Genomic DNA, 16,988 nt, shown 5'->3' on the forward strand with positions numbered 1-16,988 from the left:
CATCCTTCTTCTGTCAAAAGTGCGCTGCCAAAATAAGCTTTTTTTTTTACGCTACGCCACGTCTTAACTAGCAATATGATGGAGCCTCAAAGTATCGTGCGCTTTGGAACCACATTCAATCTTTAGATCATCGCACAAACTCAATAAAGGGAAGTCTAGACACGTGGTGGTATTATTCCATACTTCAGCCATGATGTTAGTACCATGGACTCTTATGAATACAAATATTCCATCACACCTTGAATAGACTTGTTGAGTGGCCATTATCTGCACATCTACCATTCGTTCGAAACATCTTTATTATACACTCAAAGGGAACTAGAGAGTCATTAATACTAAATTTTAACACATTTTGCAGTTACTCTTATTAGTTTGTATAGTACAATATACAGTTAGTAGAATATATTTGTATTTACGGGAAGGCTTTTATAGATATTTCTTCCATCTAAAGTATTTTAGTTCTAATTGAATTGAATATTCAATCACCCATAAAAATAAACTAAATCAAGAAATAAGTACTGTTGATACTCACTCATACAATCGTTCATTCTAGAAAGACAATCTCTCTAATAAATAACACTAATGATTACGATCGTGCTTTTAAGATTAATGCTTTAGTGATTTTAATGTGAGGTAAGGGATTAGTTTAGAGGTTATCCTACGGGTTCGAATCCAGCTTGCTAGCCCACTTAGAATTTCTCTTCCTAGGAGATTCTTACAAATAATACTGTCCGGTAATTGACAGTGTTATCTGTAACAAGAGAACACTTTTCAGAGGTCGGCAGTGCTCCGAAAAACGTGTAAAGAGCTCCGGGCGCCAATGAACACAGATGGTTTTGCATCCATTCTTAAAAAACAAAGAAGAAATTGGTGTTCCTATACTACAGATTTATATTTCCTTTATAATAATTTGATTTAATTTTTTTTTTCACTTCGTTACTATTAGGAGTTTCATGTGAAATTTCACGACAATTCTTTGCTCTACTACATGTGTAGTATGTATCATGTTTTCGGCAAAACGAAACTAACACCTCTTACACAAACGACGGTTCCGGTCAGACAGATTTCTCTACAAACACGTGAGACGTTGTAATCGAAAGAGAAGACTTTACGCTGCACAGCTGTCGGTCGTTAGGATTTGGCGCATGCATATTTCTTCTGTAGCAGCATTAGTCTCGTTATTTAATAGCCACACCTCGTATTTGGCTATTACTGTTATTATTACGAGGGTCGTTTGAAAAGTCCGTGCAAAAATAAAAACTACTTAATTTTTTGGGGTAAACCTTTTTTATTTTTCAACATAGTCTCCTTTTAGGCTTATACACTTCGTCCAATGCTGCTCTAGTTTGTTGATCCCTTCCGAATAATAGGATTTGTCCAAGTCTGAAGAATAGCCATTCGTTTCTGCAATCACCTCCTCGTTTGAATAAAATCTTTTTCCCGCCAGCCATTTCTTCAAATTGGGGAACAAATAGTAGTCCGAGAGAGCCAAGTCTGGAGAATAGGGGGGATGTGAAACGAGTTGGAACCCTATTTCCATTAATTTTGCGACCACAACTGCTGAGGTGTGAGCTGGTGCGTTGTCGTGATGGAAAAGGACTTTTTTGTGGGCAAATCGTGGGCGTTTCTCTTGCAGCTCGGTTTTCAAACGGTCCAATAACGATAAATAATATGCACCTGTAATAGTTTTACCCTTTTCCAGATAGTCGATGAGGATTATTCCTTGCGAATCCCAAAAGACAGTCGCCATAATCTTTCCGGCCGAAGGAACGGTCTTCGCCTTTTTTGGCGCAGATTCCCCCTTGGTAACCCATTGTTTAGATTGTTCTTTGGTCTCAGGAGTGTAGTGATGTATCCATGTTTCATCCACAGTGACGAAACGACGCTTAAAGTGCTGCGGATTCTTGTGGAACAGCTTCAAACCGTCCTTGCAACACTTCACACGGCAATCGCGGCACCCATCTTGCGGATAGCTTTGTCATGTCCAAATGTTGATGCAAAATATTATGTACCCCTTCATTCGAGATGCCCACAGCACTAGCAATCTCACGTACCTTCACTCTTCTGTCATCCATCACCATATCATGGATTTTATCAATGATTTCTGGAGTAGTAACCTCAACAGGTCGTCCAGAACGTTCAGAGTCACTTGTGCCCATATGGCCACTCCGAAAATTTTGAAACCACTTATAAACTGTTCTAATCGAAGGTGCAGAGTCACCATAATGTTTATCAAGCTTCTCTTTAGTCTCCTGAGGCGTTTCGCCTTTCATAAAGTAGTGTTTAATCAACACACGAAATTCTTTTTCGTCCATTTTTTGAAAATCACTCAACTTCCTCAATTCAAACGAATGCCAAACCCAAAGAAATAGACCGATCTGGCTGAAACTTGGTGTGTGTTCTTCCAAGAGATGCTACTAACTAAACATAACCTCGATACGCGCCAGTGGTGCTATCTCTCTGACTTTGCACGGACTTTTCAAACGACCCTCGTATTATAGTTTTCAGTGACAGTATGGAGCTGTTTAATGAATCAGATATATCGAGGAACTAAACTAATGGATCATTGTCTGATACATTGCAGCTCTCCAGTAATATGCAAATGCTTTTCTTCAAGATTAATTGAATAGATAGGAATATTATTTAAAAGCCGCTCGTTAAATAATTTTAGCCATTAGTAATAATCTAAATGACACTAAAACTAGAGAACCATTCACCATATCAAATGAAAGGTAGCCAGTTCTCATTTCTAGAAGAAGAATTATAAAAATAAAAAGATTAATTTCATTTTAAATTTATTTTCTATCTGAAGGCAAAATTTGTCCGCCTTAAAGAATGCAATCTAACCAGGAAATAAATGATGATGTTGCCACTAGTTGTAACTGTTCCTTGGTTGGTGCTCGTTTTAACTGTGTTCTTAAAGCTAAGAACTTTAAAAGCGTATCTAGTTGAGTTTATTAGAAGCTCTTGCCAACACATTAACTCTAATAAAAATTAAGCAATCAATTCTACTAGTGTTTAAAAAGGAAAAAAGCTTTTATTCTATTGTTAAAAGTGGTCCATATTCTCAGAACCTTAGACAAACTGAATGTTCTTTTATTGATTGACTATAAGCTGCTAAGTGTTGACGAAAAAAAAGAGTCTCTTCATTTAATGAAAAGGTTTTTGGCAGCAATGGTCTGAAAAAGTATTTTATGAAGACCGACTTCTTTATTGTATCTTCCCTTCATTAGAAGATTCTTTTAGCGGTGGGAGATTGCCATCATTCAGCTTAAATGTTTTTATTCCAATTGATATAAGTATTAATTTAGTACTATTATTGTTCTGAACTTTTAAACCATGTTTTATCTGATATATTTTCAAAGTGATTACCACTTCTTTCTCCTTTCTAGCCTCAATTTAATTAAAAATTTTTTATTGTGAGAATTACAAATCCTCTAATATTATTAGTAAACAACAACAACAAAGACATCGATTTTGGATAGCCTTGGGAAAAATTGGTCACTAGTACACTAGAGAATTGGACACGTGCATTGGATCTGTGCTTACATTACTCTTACTTAACTGATGAGTTCAATATTCTAAATTATTATCAGCTGAAACGGTGTCTTAAATTCTAAATATCAATTAATGTCATCCAGTTAGTACTTGTATTAGCAGTAGTTTTCACTTCAGAAGCCCTCGATGTAGGTTTAGAGAACAGAACTAATTTACAGATATAAGTCGCTACCTGAATCTGCGAAAAAGGTTGTTAACTACTACTATAATATTTCCCTATAAATTTGAATGTTTCTATTGGTTTGTATAAATGTAAATTGTAATATCAATTTAAATTACAATAGAATAAAGTGTAAAAGAAGAGCGAACTCTTGTATCTAATTACAACGAATATAAACTTAATCTGTGAATAATCATTTGTTTACGAATAATTAGAAGTCTGTGTTGTAGGGAAGTGTAATTGGGCCGCGTTGGGGTTCCTTGTTCGCCACTAGCAAGGTCGCTTTCCCTGGCAAACTGGGACACGCCCATTTTTCAGACACTTTCCAGAGTAATATGCTTTTAATTCCAATCTTTAAAATATTACTTGTAACTTAGTTGGTTAAATAGTTGTCACTTTATTTTAGATAAACTAACAATTATACTGTTCGTAAAGGACAGTAAATCTGTTTTCAGGAAATAGTTACTTGTAATTCTGCTTTGTTACCGCGATAATTGCACGAGTGCGATTGTCTAATTCTAACACGGCAAGTGTTAACTATCGCTAAAATTACTAAAGGTACTTAATTGTATAATTTCACGAATTCTCGCACGATTAAATGTGGGGTAAAGTTATTTCTTATTGAATCAATAACTTTTAATAAAAATGAATACATTTCAAAATATAAAGTGTTATAGCTGATACGAGAAGCATAAAATCCTAACAGTAGAATCAGCTGATGTTAATGTATTTTATTATCAATAGTAAAGCCACAAGTGTTGATAATTTTTCAGTTAATTTTGATAATTGCCCGAGTGCGCTTAGTGCCCGTGTGAGATTGTCTTTTGAGAACAAGGAAAGAGATAATTATCTACTCAAAATTATCGAAGAAAACTTATTGCATGAGTGGTATTTAATTGGATAATTTCACGAACAATCAAATGATATGAACCAGGCAAATTTACTACTAAATTGATAATGTTAACAGTGTCATTTTTTATTTATTTATTTATTTACAACCTGTACATATACACATCATGTAAATGTGTTCTAAATTGAGTTAGGCACAGATTGTTGACTGAGCGCCACAATCGGGAAGGCATGCGTGCTGAGAGGGACCAGCCAATGCTGGAACTCTCTAGAGGTTGTAAGGAAGTTTAGGAAATTGGTAAAAGGTCGCGGAGCCAACGTCTTTTCAGGCGTCTTGGAGGACTGTCGGGATTGGCTGTTGTGGATAAGGCTTGTGCTGTTGGATGTATGCCTAGGATATTATGGAAATTAAGGAAGCCGAGAATGTGTTAGGTCATTGACAAAGGGGATATTGAGGTCTGTGTGGAGGGTTAAAATGGATACATAATAAGGAGCGTTGACGATATGCAGAAGGACTTTAGATTGAAAGGATTGGATTCTTTGGATGTTGGAAGGTTTTGCAGAGCTCCACAGCTCAGCTCCGCAGGTCCAGATGGGTCTTAGTAGTGTAATGAGGCTGCATGTTTAAAAAAATACTTTAGGTAACATGATCCTTTAAGCTATAAAATAAAAATTAATAATTGAGAATTAATAATTAGTACTTTAAACTTACGATACGGTGCGATACCCGGATAGCACTAAATCCGAAAAGTTTTGAGCCTAAGTTTACTGCACTGGTATCTCGGTCAGCCTAGGAAAACTGGGTTTTCAGAAAGAGCTAGTTGCAATTCAGTTGGCTGTTACGATTGTAAGACAAAGATTCTCAATTCCTAAAGTCCTAATTTTCGCTGGCTATCAAGTCCTACGAAGTTAATTTAAGTCTGTGTCTTCATTTTGGCAATTAAAGTTGGTCCAAGGAGAAAAATCGTAAATTTTTTATCGAATTTACACAAATTTAATTAGAATCGATTTAATTTAATTTAAACCTGATTTCATGATTGAACACATATCAGTGTTTAGTTAATTCGAGATTAAACCGCTGATTGTCCAAAAATCAAATAGAATCAATCAAAATTTTGTTTCATTGACAGAAGTTTTAAGCATAATATTTGGAATCTCCATTTTTTCCCTTATTTTTAATTTTTTTTTTTAATTGGTAAAAAAGCCAGCTATCTAGGGGAAACATGGCTGATATGAAGAGAAATAGATACGTCATTAAAATAAAAGGGAATCAGTGTAATGATTGGATGAAATTACTGTTTGCTTTTGGAATTAAAATACATGAAAATATCAATAAAATGTATAAGATAGATTTTAAAAAACAAGATATTTTTAAACAAAATAACAATAATTTCCTGTTATTATCTAATTTTATTAACTCGAATCGTGCTGGTCTTTTAATCTCCTGAGATTTATCTAGGTCACATTTCTGGACGTGTTTTCCTCAAGCAGAATATCCTCATTTTGGTTTGCATAAACTTCGCGCAGTCACCAAACTAGAGTACCACTGTTTCTACGTATTAATCCTTCAATTCCCGACACTGTACAAGTATAATCTGTAATCAGCTCCAAACATGTTCTTCAAATCAATTCTGCTCAAATTAATCACACTCTAAACAAACATGTAGGTATGATTTCATTTATAAATGTTTTAGATGAAGAAAGAGACGAAAGCTGGTTTCATCGTCTACCTGTCTTGATAGTAGGATAAAAAAAAAAAATATAAAGCAGAGGAAATAGATCAGTTGGTTGCGCTGTAGGTTAGCTAGCTGGAAATCCTAGGTTCAAATCCAGGCGCAATTTTCTTTGCCTAAGAGCCCCTACACTGTCCTTTATTGCACAGTGTTGTCTAGCAAGAAAACAGTGTCCAGGGGGAAAGTAGGAGAATTCTATTGAAAAAGAAGAATGACGTCACCTATTGTGTAAAAATGAAAGAGAAAATTAGAAAGCCCTACTTTGGTAGTACTTTACGAAAGTTTTAAGATGAAATAAAAAATAGCTAAAATTTTTAAAGATTAAACATTTTAGAGTAGGTACTCATTGCATTGCAATCAAAGCTACAGAAAATTATTATAGAGTAAAATAGAACCCAATTATTAAAATATAAGCAAATATCTACTGCATAAAAGTAAAATAAAACTAAATAAAACAAGGAAAAAAAGAGTTTTAATGAACGTATTAATTAATTAAATAGGAACTAGGAACATTGAGGAAGGATATGAACCAAAAGTAGTTTTTTTTAACTTTTTATTTTCACAACAGCAGTACATTTCTGGAACAAGTGAAACTAATACAACATGGTGCATATGTACAAATTCATGAGATACGAGAGGGGAGATTCACCCAATGGTGAAACCCCCAAAGAATAGCATTTCACAATTATGCACTGGCATTTAATACATTATGATAGCATGGTTACCGGCGTCACAACCGTTTTGGAGGGTTTTCTGGTAGGTAATACCGTTAGTGGAAAAACTAGATGCTTAAGAAGTGAGGAAATTGTGGAGTGGAATTTGACGTACCTTGTGCTTTCAGCTTCAGAAAAATTAGGAACAAGGAAATCTCGGCGCAAAAGCTAGAGTATGAATTAGGAGCATTAGCGATTCGACGGAGTGTTTTTGACTGGAATGGTTGGATTCTGTAGATATTGTAAGCTTTGGCTGAACCCTAAAGTTCCATTCTGCATGTCCAGACAGGTTTGAGTATCATGGTGTAGATAAGTTGTTTATTATTTGGCGAAAGTTTTGATTGTTCGTCGAGAAGTCTAGAGAGAAGTTTGAATCTCTTTTAGTTCTTTCCGTTCAAATCTAGTATGTCATTCCAAATTAGGCGTTTGCCGTAAAGAATCCTAGGTATTTAACACAATCTGTGGATGGAAGGGTAGGATAGTGTAAGAAAACGGCTGGAAGCAAAGTCCAACTTAGAAAGAGTGTAATGTAATTACAATTGTTATCTTGTATTTTTATTCTCCATTACTTTAGACAAGATTCAAGGGATTCTATTCGTGATTGAAGGGTGGGATATGCAAGGACCGGTCTTTGTGACGGTAGAGGATTGCCGTGCCACCAGAAAAGTAAAAAGTAAACTTTGATGATTGGTAGGTTATATAGTGTAAAGTACGGTAGCCGAGCGGTTAGAGGCGAGACCTGTAAAGCTAATATATACTGTGGTACTGGGTTCGATTCCCAGTCTCAGGCCTTGGATTTTATTTAATGGTTAATTAAAGAAATTTACAGTAAAATGAGTTTGCTAGTCGCCTTTGTCCACGACACCTAATTGGTAGTTGGTCGTAAAGCCCGCCTGAAAAAATAGGCAGTTACTTTGTTTTTTTAGTGTAGAGTCCAAGCTCAAGGACTCTCTCCTGAGGAACACCGAGACGAACTAGGTAAGAAGGAGGGTAAGTATTACTACAAAAGACAAATAAGATTGTAGGACAAGAAATAATGTAAGGATGCTCTTGAGTTTAGCAAGCAATCCTCGGTGCCAGATACGATCGAAAGCTTGAACAACATCGAGAAAAACTCTCCCTGAGCAATACTGCGGAAACCAAATTGTACGGGAACGGAAGTATTTCCTGCGATTCTAACAGAGGATATGTTCGTTTTAGGAGCAATTTCTCACGGAAGATAAGATAAAACGGAGTTCACTGGCTTTTTAGGTTTAGGAATCATAATTATTTTGGAGAATTTCCATTGAGTTTGGAAGAAATGTGGTTCTAAGTACTGAATTGTATAGGTAAGGAAGGAAACAGAAGCACGTTTTGGAGTTTGTCGGAGGATATTGAAGGAGATAAGAGCGTGGCCAAGGGGATTTTTGCCTAGGAAGATTCAGGATAGCATGCTTAACATCTGAAGGAGAGATATCTTTGGGAGGAAGTTCGAGAGGTAGTGGTCCATCAAGTTCATTTTCAATTTTTATCGTATGTTCGGAGTCAAATATGACAGGATGGGGTGTAAAAACGTCATTTTTGGTTTAGGAATCTTCGAGATTGGTTTCATTAAAGCGCTAAAGTTTCATTTCTAGCCTCTGCGGATAAAGTAAAATAGCCTATTTCAGTGATAAATTCTTTATTTTTTAGCCAAGCTGTAGACCTTGGGACTAGGGCACCTTCAGGACTAAGGCTTATTGACAATTGTTATCTTCTGTCCTGACTGATTAGGTACTCTAAAGAAAACAGTATTTGTATAAAATATATCGATAATCGTGATTACGACCTTTACAGGTTTCGATTTTAGTTCATCATGAATTTCAAGGTAAAAAAAGTTGTAAGGTAAATTATTCTTTAAATAGAGATAGGAGATCCAATCAGAAGCCTATTTGTGTTTTTCTTTAGAACTGAGTTTCTCCATCTGAAATACAATAAGATATCAGAGTTGTTGGTGATTGTAACTAGAAGTGGAGGTTGCAAAAGGAAACGGCTGATTGGTCTAATGAACACAGCTCTCTTCTCACACAGGCACAAGTAAAACTATCGACGTAGTATCTGTCTGGCACTTATCCACTTCTTCCGGCGCGGATACCATCTAACTGTCATTACTGAGGGGCAGGATACTCCACCAACTAACCTTCAATACTTCATTACTATCACAACATGTACCTAACGATTGCTTATTATCCATTTATATATTTAATTTGTTAACAGTTAAGTAACATTGCATGAAAGTAAGTTTTCCGCTATTACGTGAAAGTTTGATGATTGATGGTCTATTAACCAATCAAATTTTATACGAATTAAGCAGTTTACAAGAAAAAAAAAAAAATATTTAAAGAGATGTTGGGGGTATTTTGGCTCAAGACAAGCAGATCACGTAGCAACTAGTCATTTGCAGACAATTCTTGATGCGTCTGTAATAGTGCAGAAAATGGACCAATCTATAAAACCAGAAATCCATAAAGATAACTTTCATTTACTCTGTGTAGATAAATAAGGCCAGCTTCTCTGAACTGTGTACATTCTGGTGTGCCGCGCCGACTTAGCGTAGTTAATTACTCAGTTGTCATACGACCAGCGAGTTCTAACATGCAACTGTGCCTAATCTTCAGACACTTGTTGGAAACTCAAGTTAAGTTGAAATCTTTGCACCTGACTGATTAATTTATCTCTGATGATGGATCCAAAACCGATCAGGAATACAATAAACATGCATACTACGGCGATAACATCAAATATATCTCTATAAGATGTAGAATAGTAATAACCCTCATTTTTGTCCTTGGGTTTGTGAAAAAAGAATTACACAATGTCTTGTGAAGATCCAAACATTTATCTCCTTTACGTTCGTCCTTTCGCATTTAAAAAGCAACGCGTGAGGAGTATCGCTGGGAAGGAAATTCCGCTATGTGACTGGTTAAGATCATCAAGGATATCATCCGGCTGCTGACCCGAGCATGAACAAACTTGTATCATCCAAGGGTTAATGCATAAATGTATTGTACAATACAAAGTATTTAATAATAATAATAATAATAATAATAAAAATAACAATAATAATAATAACAATAGTTAGTGAACGGATTAGCTATGCGGTTAGCGTACTAGACTCCCACGCGGAGGTCCCGGGTTCGAATCCAGCAGCTGACCCTTAGATTTTCTCTTCCTAGAAGCTTCTTACAGCTCACTGTCCGGAGGCCGGCAGTGCACTGAAAAAAAGCTCCGGGCGCCAATAACCTTAGATGTTGACAAGCCTTAAAACATTAAATAAAAAAAATAATAATAATAAAAATAGTATAATGTAATATATGGAACCATTTACTGATTTGATTTGGCTGAAATTAGCAAACATTTTTGGGGGCTCCTGTAAAATGGAGTTCATCCTGGTTAAAAAAAAAATATGGCATCACTTCACTACTTTTTACTTTTTTTTAGTATTTTATTATTACTTTATTGAAACGATTCTCGTTGAAAGCCATGGCCTGTCGGTGGCAATCTTAAACCTTCCTTGGTATGAAAATAGCCGTTCTCATTCTGGTATCCAATCCAGCTGCCACGTTGCATAGTTTCTCTAACCAGGAGCTTCTTACTGTTCGACTGTGTCTGCAAGAAGAAACGCCGCTTGGAAAAAAAACTGATTAAAGCTGCGGGCGCTAATGACAACCTCAGATGTTGACGCTTCATAAATAAATAAAACGAAGTTGACAGTGCTAAATAAATTTATTACCAACCTTTATAATGTGATTCCTGTATCACTGGTGCATCAATTTGAATTTGTAAAATTGCTGGTTTATATTAATCACTTCAAACAGACTAGTTATGAACAAGTAAACTGACAGAAATCAAATAATATAATTTTATTTTCAGGTTGAACTGGAAGGATTGACTGGCGATATCAGGTTCAATGAGGATGGCAGAAGACAAAACTACACGCTACACGTGGTCGAGATGACCGTCAATAGTGCTATGGTCAAGGTAAACCTTAGTTTTAGTTTTATTCTTCGACACTATATTCTATTTCTTATAATTCAAGAAATTGAAAATTATTTACATCAATATTTTAAAGGGAAAAATGGCTTTAATGACTTTATTCGTTCATATAGTAATTAAGAATATCGACCTTTAAACGCGAATTGAACGAAAATATCAATTAGTACAATATAAAAATAAAATAAAAAATGGAATCCTGCTTATTACTAATTGATCTGTTGGGATTTATTTCAGTTAAGATTAATGGCTTTGATATTTTATCTTTTTGCCCGAAATTACTTCGTTATTTTTTATTATATTTTCTGGCTAATTTTATTTCTTTGATTTGTGTGGGACGTATAATGAAATCAAACAATTAATGTTCAATTTGTAAACAAGTTTCAATTTGAAGAGAACAAAGTGATTGTTAGGATAGAAAAATAATGAACGTGTCAATTTGTGGTTAAATGAGTGTTATCTGGAGCTAATCTGATCTCCGAATTTTCTCTAATTTTATTAGAAAAGATTTTAAGCGTTTGCGAATTATTCAAGTTGTCAGCACCATTAGGCTACTTATTCCCTTTACTAATCATCCAAAATATTGTTTAAGAAAGCCTCTCTTTTAATGGGAATTCGATGGAAGTAGTCACTGAGTTTAAGGGGAAATTGATAGATTATTTTATTTATTTATGGAAATTAGCAAAGAGAGCGGCATGAGTTATTATTGGGTAAAAAGTGAAGCTCACAAATTGTACACTCTTTGTTGTTGAATATTAGAGAGAAGTGATAATTGCAAATTGAGAACTGATTAATAAGAAATGATGAAAGTTGTTGGACGCGGTATGATAGCTTGATGGATGAGCTAAGATCGCTGACCCAAACTCGCAGGACTTCCTCTTAGATATTGACTTTCCAAAATGTAGATGTCCCCACACGCTGTAAGCAAAAGATTCTTGGTAGCCGTTGTTGATTTAATGATTCTTCTAAAATATTTGTGATCTATTGATTAATATTTTAGCTATCTAGATTTTAATCCAGTTTGTTGGTTGCTGTTCCAATCAGTCTCTTCAAAGGAAGGGCCGAAGGGATCATTTATGGCCAGCTTACTGGAGGTTATTGATTATGTTTAGTTATACTGTACACTTCATAATAGTCTGTAAACGCACTACAGATCTATTAGTAACGTGTTTTATTATTCAATTTGTAATTTTTTTTAAAGTGTCGCACTCTCTTTCATTCCATATAGTTCAAAACCTTTACTATTTTTTTTTTAAATTTATTTGTTAAGTTACACCAGCGCTAGATACGCTATGAGTAAAAATGACAATAACTGACACCACTACAAACTCACTAATTGAGGGGAGAAGTTACCCAGTGATAACACTCCCTAAGTCGTCTCCAGGATTAGCTACTCTCCTCAGAAGAGAGAAAATCGCGAGGCCACTGGCGTTTTAATCATCTAGGAGGATGATCTGGAAGGTGATGAGATAATACATGGAGGACAAGAGGCTTGGAATGAGAGTGCATGTTCTGATGAAAACTTTTGTAGCAAGTTCGTGAAACCTGGACCTATCGTAGAAACGGAATTTCCAGGTCTGTGGGGATAGTTAGATTGGAAACGTAAAATGGTGCGTTAATGATAGTGCGGAGAATTTTAGACTGAAGCGATTGAATTCGTTGATGACTGGAGCGTTTCGATGAACCCCACAGTTCAATACGGGTTTTAGTATAGAATTGTAAATCAGTAGTTTGTTATTAAGTGAAAGTTTTGAACGTTGGTATAGTAGTCTTTTAAGTAGTCAATAACGCCTGTTAACTTCAGTTCGTTTAAGTCGTGTGTGCGGGTTCCAAGTCAGTCTTTTGTCTAAATAAAGCCCAAGATAACGGACAACATTGGCAGGAGGAATTGGAATTGAGTCATAGAAGATCGGAAGAAGAGTGATGCGGCGGAGAGTAAAAGTAATATTTTGATTTTATTGAATATTTCATTTAATTTGATTTTACATTTTTTAAATCATTCCTCAAGAAGAAAGAGATGAGTTTGAAGGTTTCTGTGTGAAGTTACCGGATCAATGTGAGGAGAAAGTTTAGCTGAATCATCTGCATAAGTTAGAAGGACAGTTTCAGGATGGATTGGTGTGTCTGTTGTGTATATAACATACAGAATATGTCCTAAGATGCTTCCTTGAGGAACACCCGCTTTAATACGATGTTTAGCTGAATACGATCAGACAAATAGGCTTTAAGATGATGAAGTGAGTGAACGGAAGAAAGCCCTTGAGTTTCCAGAGCAAGCCCGGGTGCCACACCCGATCGAAGCTTGCTTCACATCAAGAAAAACTCCCGAGCAACACTCTTTCTTCACAAGGGAAGACGAAATCGTGTCTACCTTTCGATGGCACTGTCGTACAGTAGAGGGTTGTCGCCTAAATCCAAACTGATTGTCTGGAATAATCCTAATTTAAATATCTAATTTATTCATTTTATTGCTTCAAATCTCTATTTTTTTTTTTTTTTAATATTAAATATTCTGTTTGTTTATCCATTGACACCTTCACCTTCAACAAATTAAAGCTTTACACTCAAGCTTTAAATACTGAAATAATAATATAACTTCAAAGCAGCGCGTGTTTTGGAGATCATTTCTTTATAAAGTTTAATTGATGTCCCTGAGGAAAGCGGTCTAATTAAACATTCCATTTTATTTTACGTTTAGATAAGGAAACATTTATCTACTGATGCTGTTGGAAATTTTAATTTAGGCTTAAATCTGAATATTATCTTTAAGTATGAGAGAAATTCTTAATTGTCTGGCAGATAATGTGAGGCAAAAAGAAATATTTATCTGCTTCTCAAATATAATAATAGGTTGCTTCAGCGAATAATTGTGCGCATCGAAATTTAAAAAAGAAAAAACTTCAGATGTGGCACTGAATTCATTTACTGTTATGTTTAATTAAGAAATGTGATGGGAAACAATCACACTGTATGGACATTCGATCTAGATCGAGAGATGTTAAAACACGGAGCAGGCCTTCTTCTGAAAGAATTGTAAAACTTCCTCTCTTTTCAAAAGAGTTAGTTGGAGGACTAGTTAACGCTGGTTACCCGAAGAATGTTTTTTGCTACACGATGGTTCCAGGATGGATGTAAGGACTAGTGTGGCGAAGAATTTGGTATTGCAGATCACTTGGTAATGCTGCTTGTACCTCTTTTTTCCAGACCAGGGTTTATGCTATAATTTTTTGTGCTTCGCTGGAGTCTATTTCCTGTAGTGCAGGCTGTAGGACTGCACTCATTAAGTGGGTTGTCGTGCCGATGAAGTATTATGGAATGATAGACTTGTATTGTCTGATAACTATGGTCTTGTTGGACGAACAAAGCTTTTTTACCCAATTGATCAATCACCCTATTATATACATATATATTGTAAACTGCATCAGTCATCGGAACGATATCGCCTTTAATTTGTAATAAGTGTTTTCTGCCGGCAGAAGTTATTCAGATGAATGTAAAAATGAGAACTTACACAATTATAAAACATTAAGTACCGGTTTTAAGTATTCACAATTTGAAATTTATTTTCTTCAGTTTATCTGCTAAAACTACAGCAGGTTCATCGCCAAATCGCCCTGCCGGATACAAATCAAAACCTATATTAATCTATCCTTTAAGAAACTTACCAGTTGTAAGCACTACAGATCTAGAGAATATTTGTGCACCTCCCTCTGCAAACAGTATGTTTTGGTTGAAAATTAACTAAGGTTTTATAATAATACATTTTTGAAGTACTTACTGAACCACTACGCCTACACGTTCTACTTTAGCTTTGTCATTTTTATAATCTACAGGTTCTTGTAGGACAAGATCTTCTACAGATGATGCATAACATGAACATTTGGAGTTTCATTAAACAATTTATATTGCAAGTGTTTCTTGTGAAGATCACGATCAATTTGAGCTCTAGGATCCCAAACAGCAGTTGTTGTGATGTTTTAAAAGTTAGTGACCCTGAGGAAATCGTATAGATTGTCAATTGTAATCGATAGATTGGAGACATCACAATAATTTTGTAGGACAGTCAGTTTGAATGGTAGTCAGTCAGCTGTTGAGATTCTTTTACTTTCAAAAGTTCATGTACCTGTTCGATTTTTGGAGGCAGCTTAGATCGAAAAGAGGAACTATTTTTGTTGCCTCGCTTTTAATTTCCAACTTATTACTTATTATATCCTTAACCTATCTTATCTTACTTGTTACGTTTTAGCTTGTATGTTATATTTGTTTCCGTTTCTCCATCATTTTGCTCATTTCGTTGCAGGAACCTCCCGACACGGAATACAGTCAGTAATGGATCTCCTAGCTGCGCTGTCAGCAGCCTCCTTATTAACCCAATGCTGTGCGCCAAAATGATTCTGATAATCTTCCTTTCCTGAAATATAATTTTAAAAGAAATAAATGTTTCTAAAAGAAATAATATATTTTGAATTATTCAATTTTGTGGGGAAATGTTCAAACTGTGGAGGACAGACAGTGAGTTGGTACAAATAGCTAAATCCTGCTTACAAGGTACAATAATGTTTAGAATCTAATACGTAAATGGCCAGTATCTCGGTTTCTACGTACAGTAATCCTTCCATTGGTAGAAAGCTGTCGTTTAAATAGAAAAATGATTTTATTTAGAACAAGTATTGATTGCAAACTTGTATAAAGTTGGCTGGTAAATATAAATACAGTTTGGTAATGTAAGGTTGTTGAGATAAGGTGAAGTAGGCTTATATACTTGATAAAACAATGTCACATTCAACGATGTTGAACAATCTCTGTATCGCACACACCGACCATACTGGGATATTATACGCTATGTTGGATGAGAGTGTAGCAAAAGATAAACTAAGATATAAACTAGAATGTCTCCTTGCTGCTATCCGCACTTGTCTACGCGCACCAGATACACCCACGCACGCTAGAGTTAAGTCAAACAGTACAATTAACAAGCGAGTGCTGTTTGTTCAAGGCTTATTGCAATAGTGTGTTGAAGAAGACATTGATAAAGAAGGGCATAGTAGTAAACTGAAGATATTCCTCCATTGCTGTTTCATTCAGATATATGCGATATTTCCTTGTTTTATGCTTATAAATCTGCATTCCATCTTTGTATTTATGAAGCCGGTGGTATAAACCTTTATCCTTACCTAGAGTTATTACTATTTCAGACATGCAATTAAAAATGGAAGTTTGGATGGTAATAACTTTTATTTGGGAATAAACAGCAGATTTGTTTATACAATGGGGTAAATCTCGACCCAAACGCGTCCTTAGTGCCACCACAAATATAGCACCTTGTTAGGTGGAACAACTGGCCATCAAAACTGCCTCAGGGTGGTGAAGTCGCATTTTTCTTGTAAAGCCTAAGTGAAGTAGCTAGTAAATTATGTTTTCACGATATGTGGACGAGCAAGACGAAGAAAAATTTATATTTATCATTTTCAACTTTACAAAAATCTTAGCTCTAGCTTTTACTCATCCTATTTGTAGCGCAATATTTATTGCTCGTACCTGGGTGGAAGCCATTATATAAATTAGTAAGCAATTACTTTAATGTAACGTCTCTATAAAAGCAAACTCTGATCACAAAACTTTTATCATCAACAGAAATAAACAACATTCTTTTGTCCTATTTCACAAAGCCTTTGACCAGGGCAAAAATTTATGTGTTCTATAGTTATTATCATAAACAAAATTGAGTCTGAAATAAGTGGTAAGGTTTTATTGTACAACAATTAACACTTCATTAAAAAATAATACTATTTGGTAATGAGGTTTGATTTTAGAACAAAAAGGACAATTTCAAATTACTCGTAATAATCTTTGACTACGCACCGTGGGCGTAGCTAAAAGAAATACCAAACTTGAGCTTCCTCAAATTTGAGCTAGAGGGTTCACCTACTAAAAACGTAGCATTCTACGGGGATCTCAGATCAA

General features: G+C 35.3%; 1 protein-coding gene across 2 annotated transcripts in view; it reads left to right on the forward strand.

Moving 5' to 3' along the window:
• The window catches only part of LOC141449260 (glutamate receptor 1-like), a 950,852-nt gene that overhangs the window by 820,179 nt on the left and 113,685 nt on the right, over positions 1-16,988 (forward strand). For both annotated transcript variants that reach the window (XR_012455423.1, XM_074118495.1), the window contains exon 9: positions 10,905-11,012. Coding sequence is in view for 1 of the 2 variants with exons in the window: in XM_074118495.1 (XP_073974596.1) it covers positions 10,905-11,012 (108 nt within the window). In the remaining variant the exon portion in view is untranslated. The remainder of the gene's footprint in view (positions 1-10,904; positions 11,013-16,988) is intronic.

The sequence above is a fragment of the Rhodnius prolixus genome, unplaced genomic scaffold (genome assembly GCF_049639745.1).
Source record: "Rhodnius prolixus isolate KJV_2025 unplaced genomic scaffold, Rpr scaffold_2, whole genome shotgun sequence".
In the NCBI taxonomy this organism is placed as follows: Eukaryota; Metazoa; Arthropoda; class Insecta; order Hemiptera; family Reduviidae; genus Rhodnius; species Rhodnius prolixus.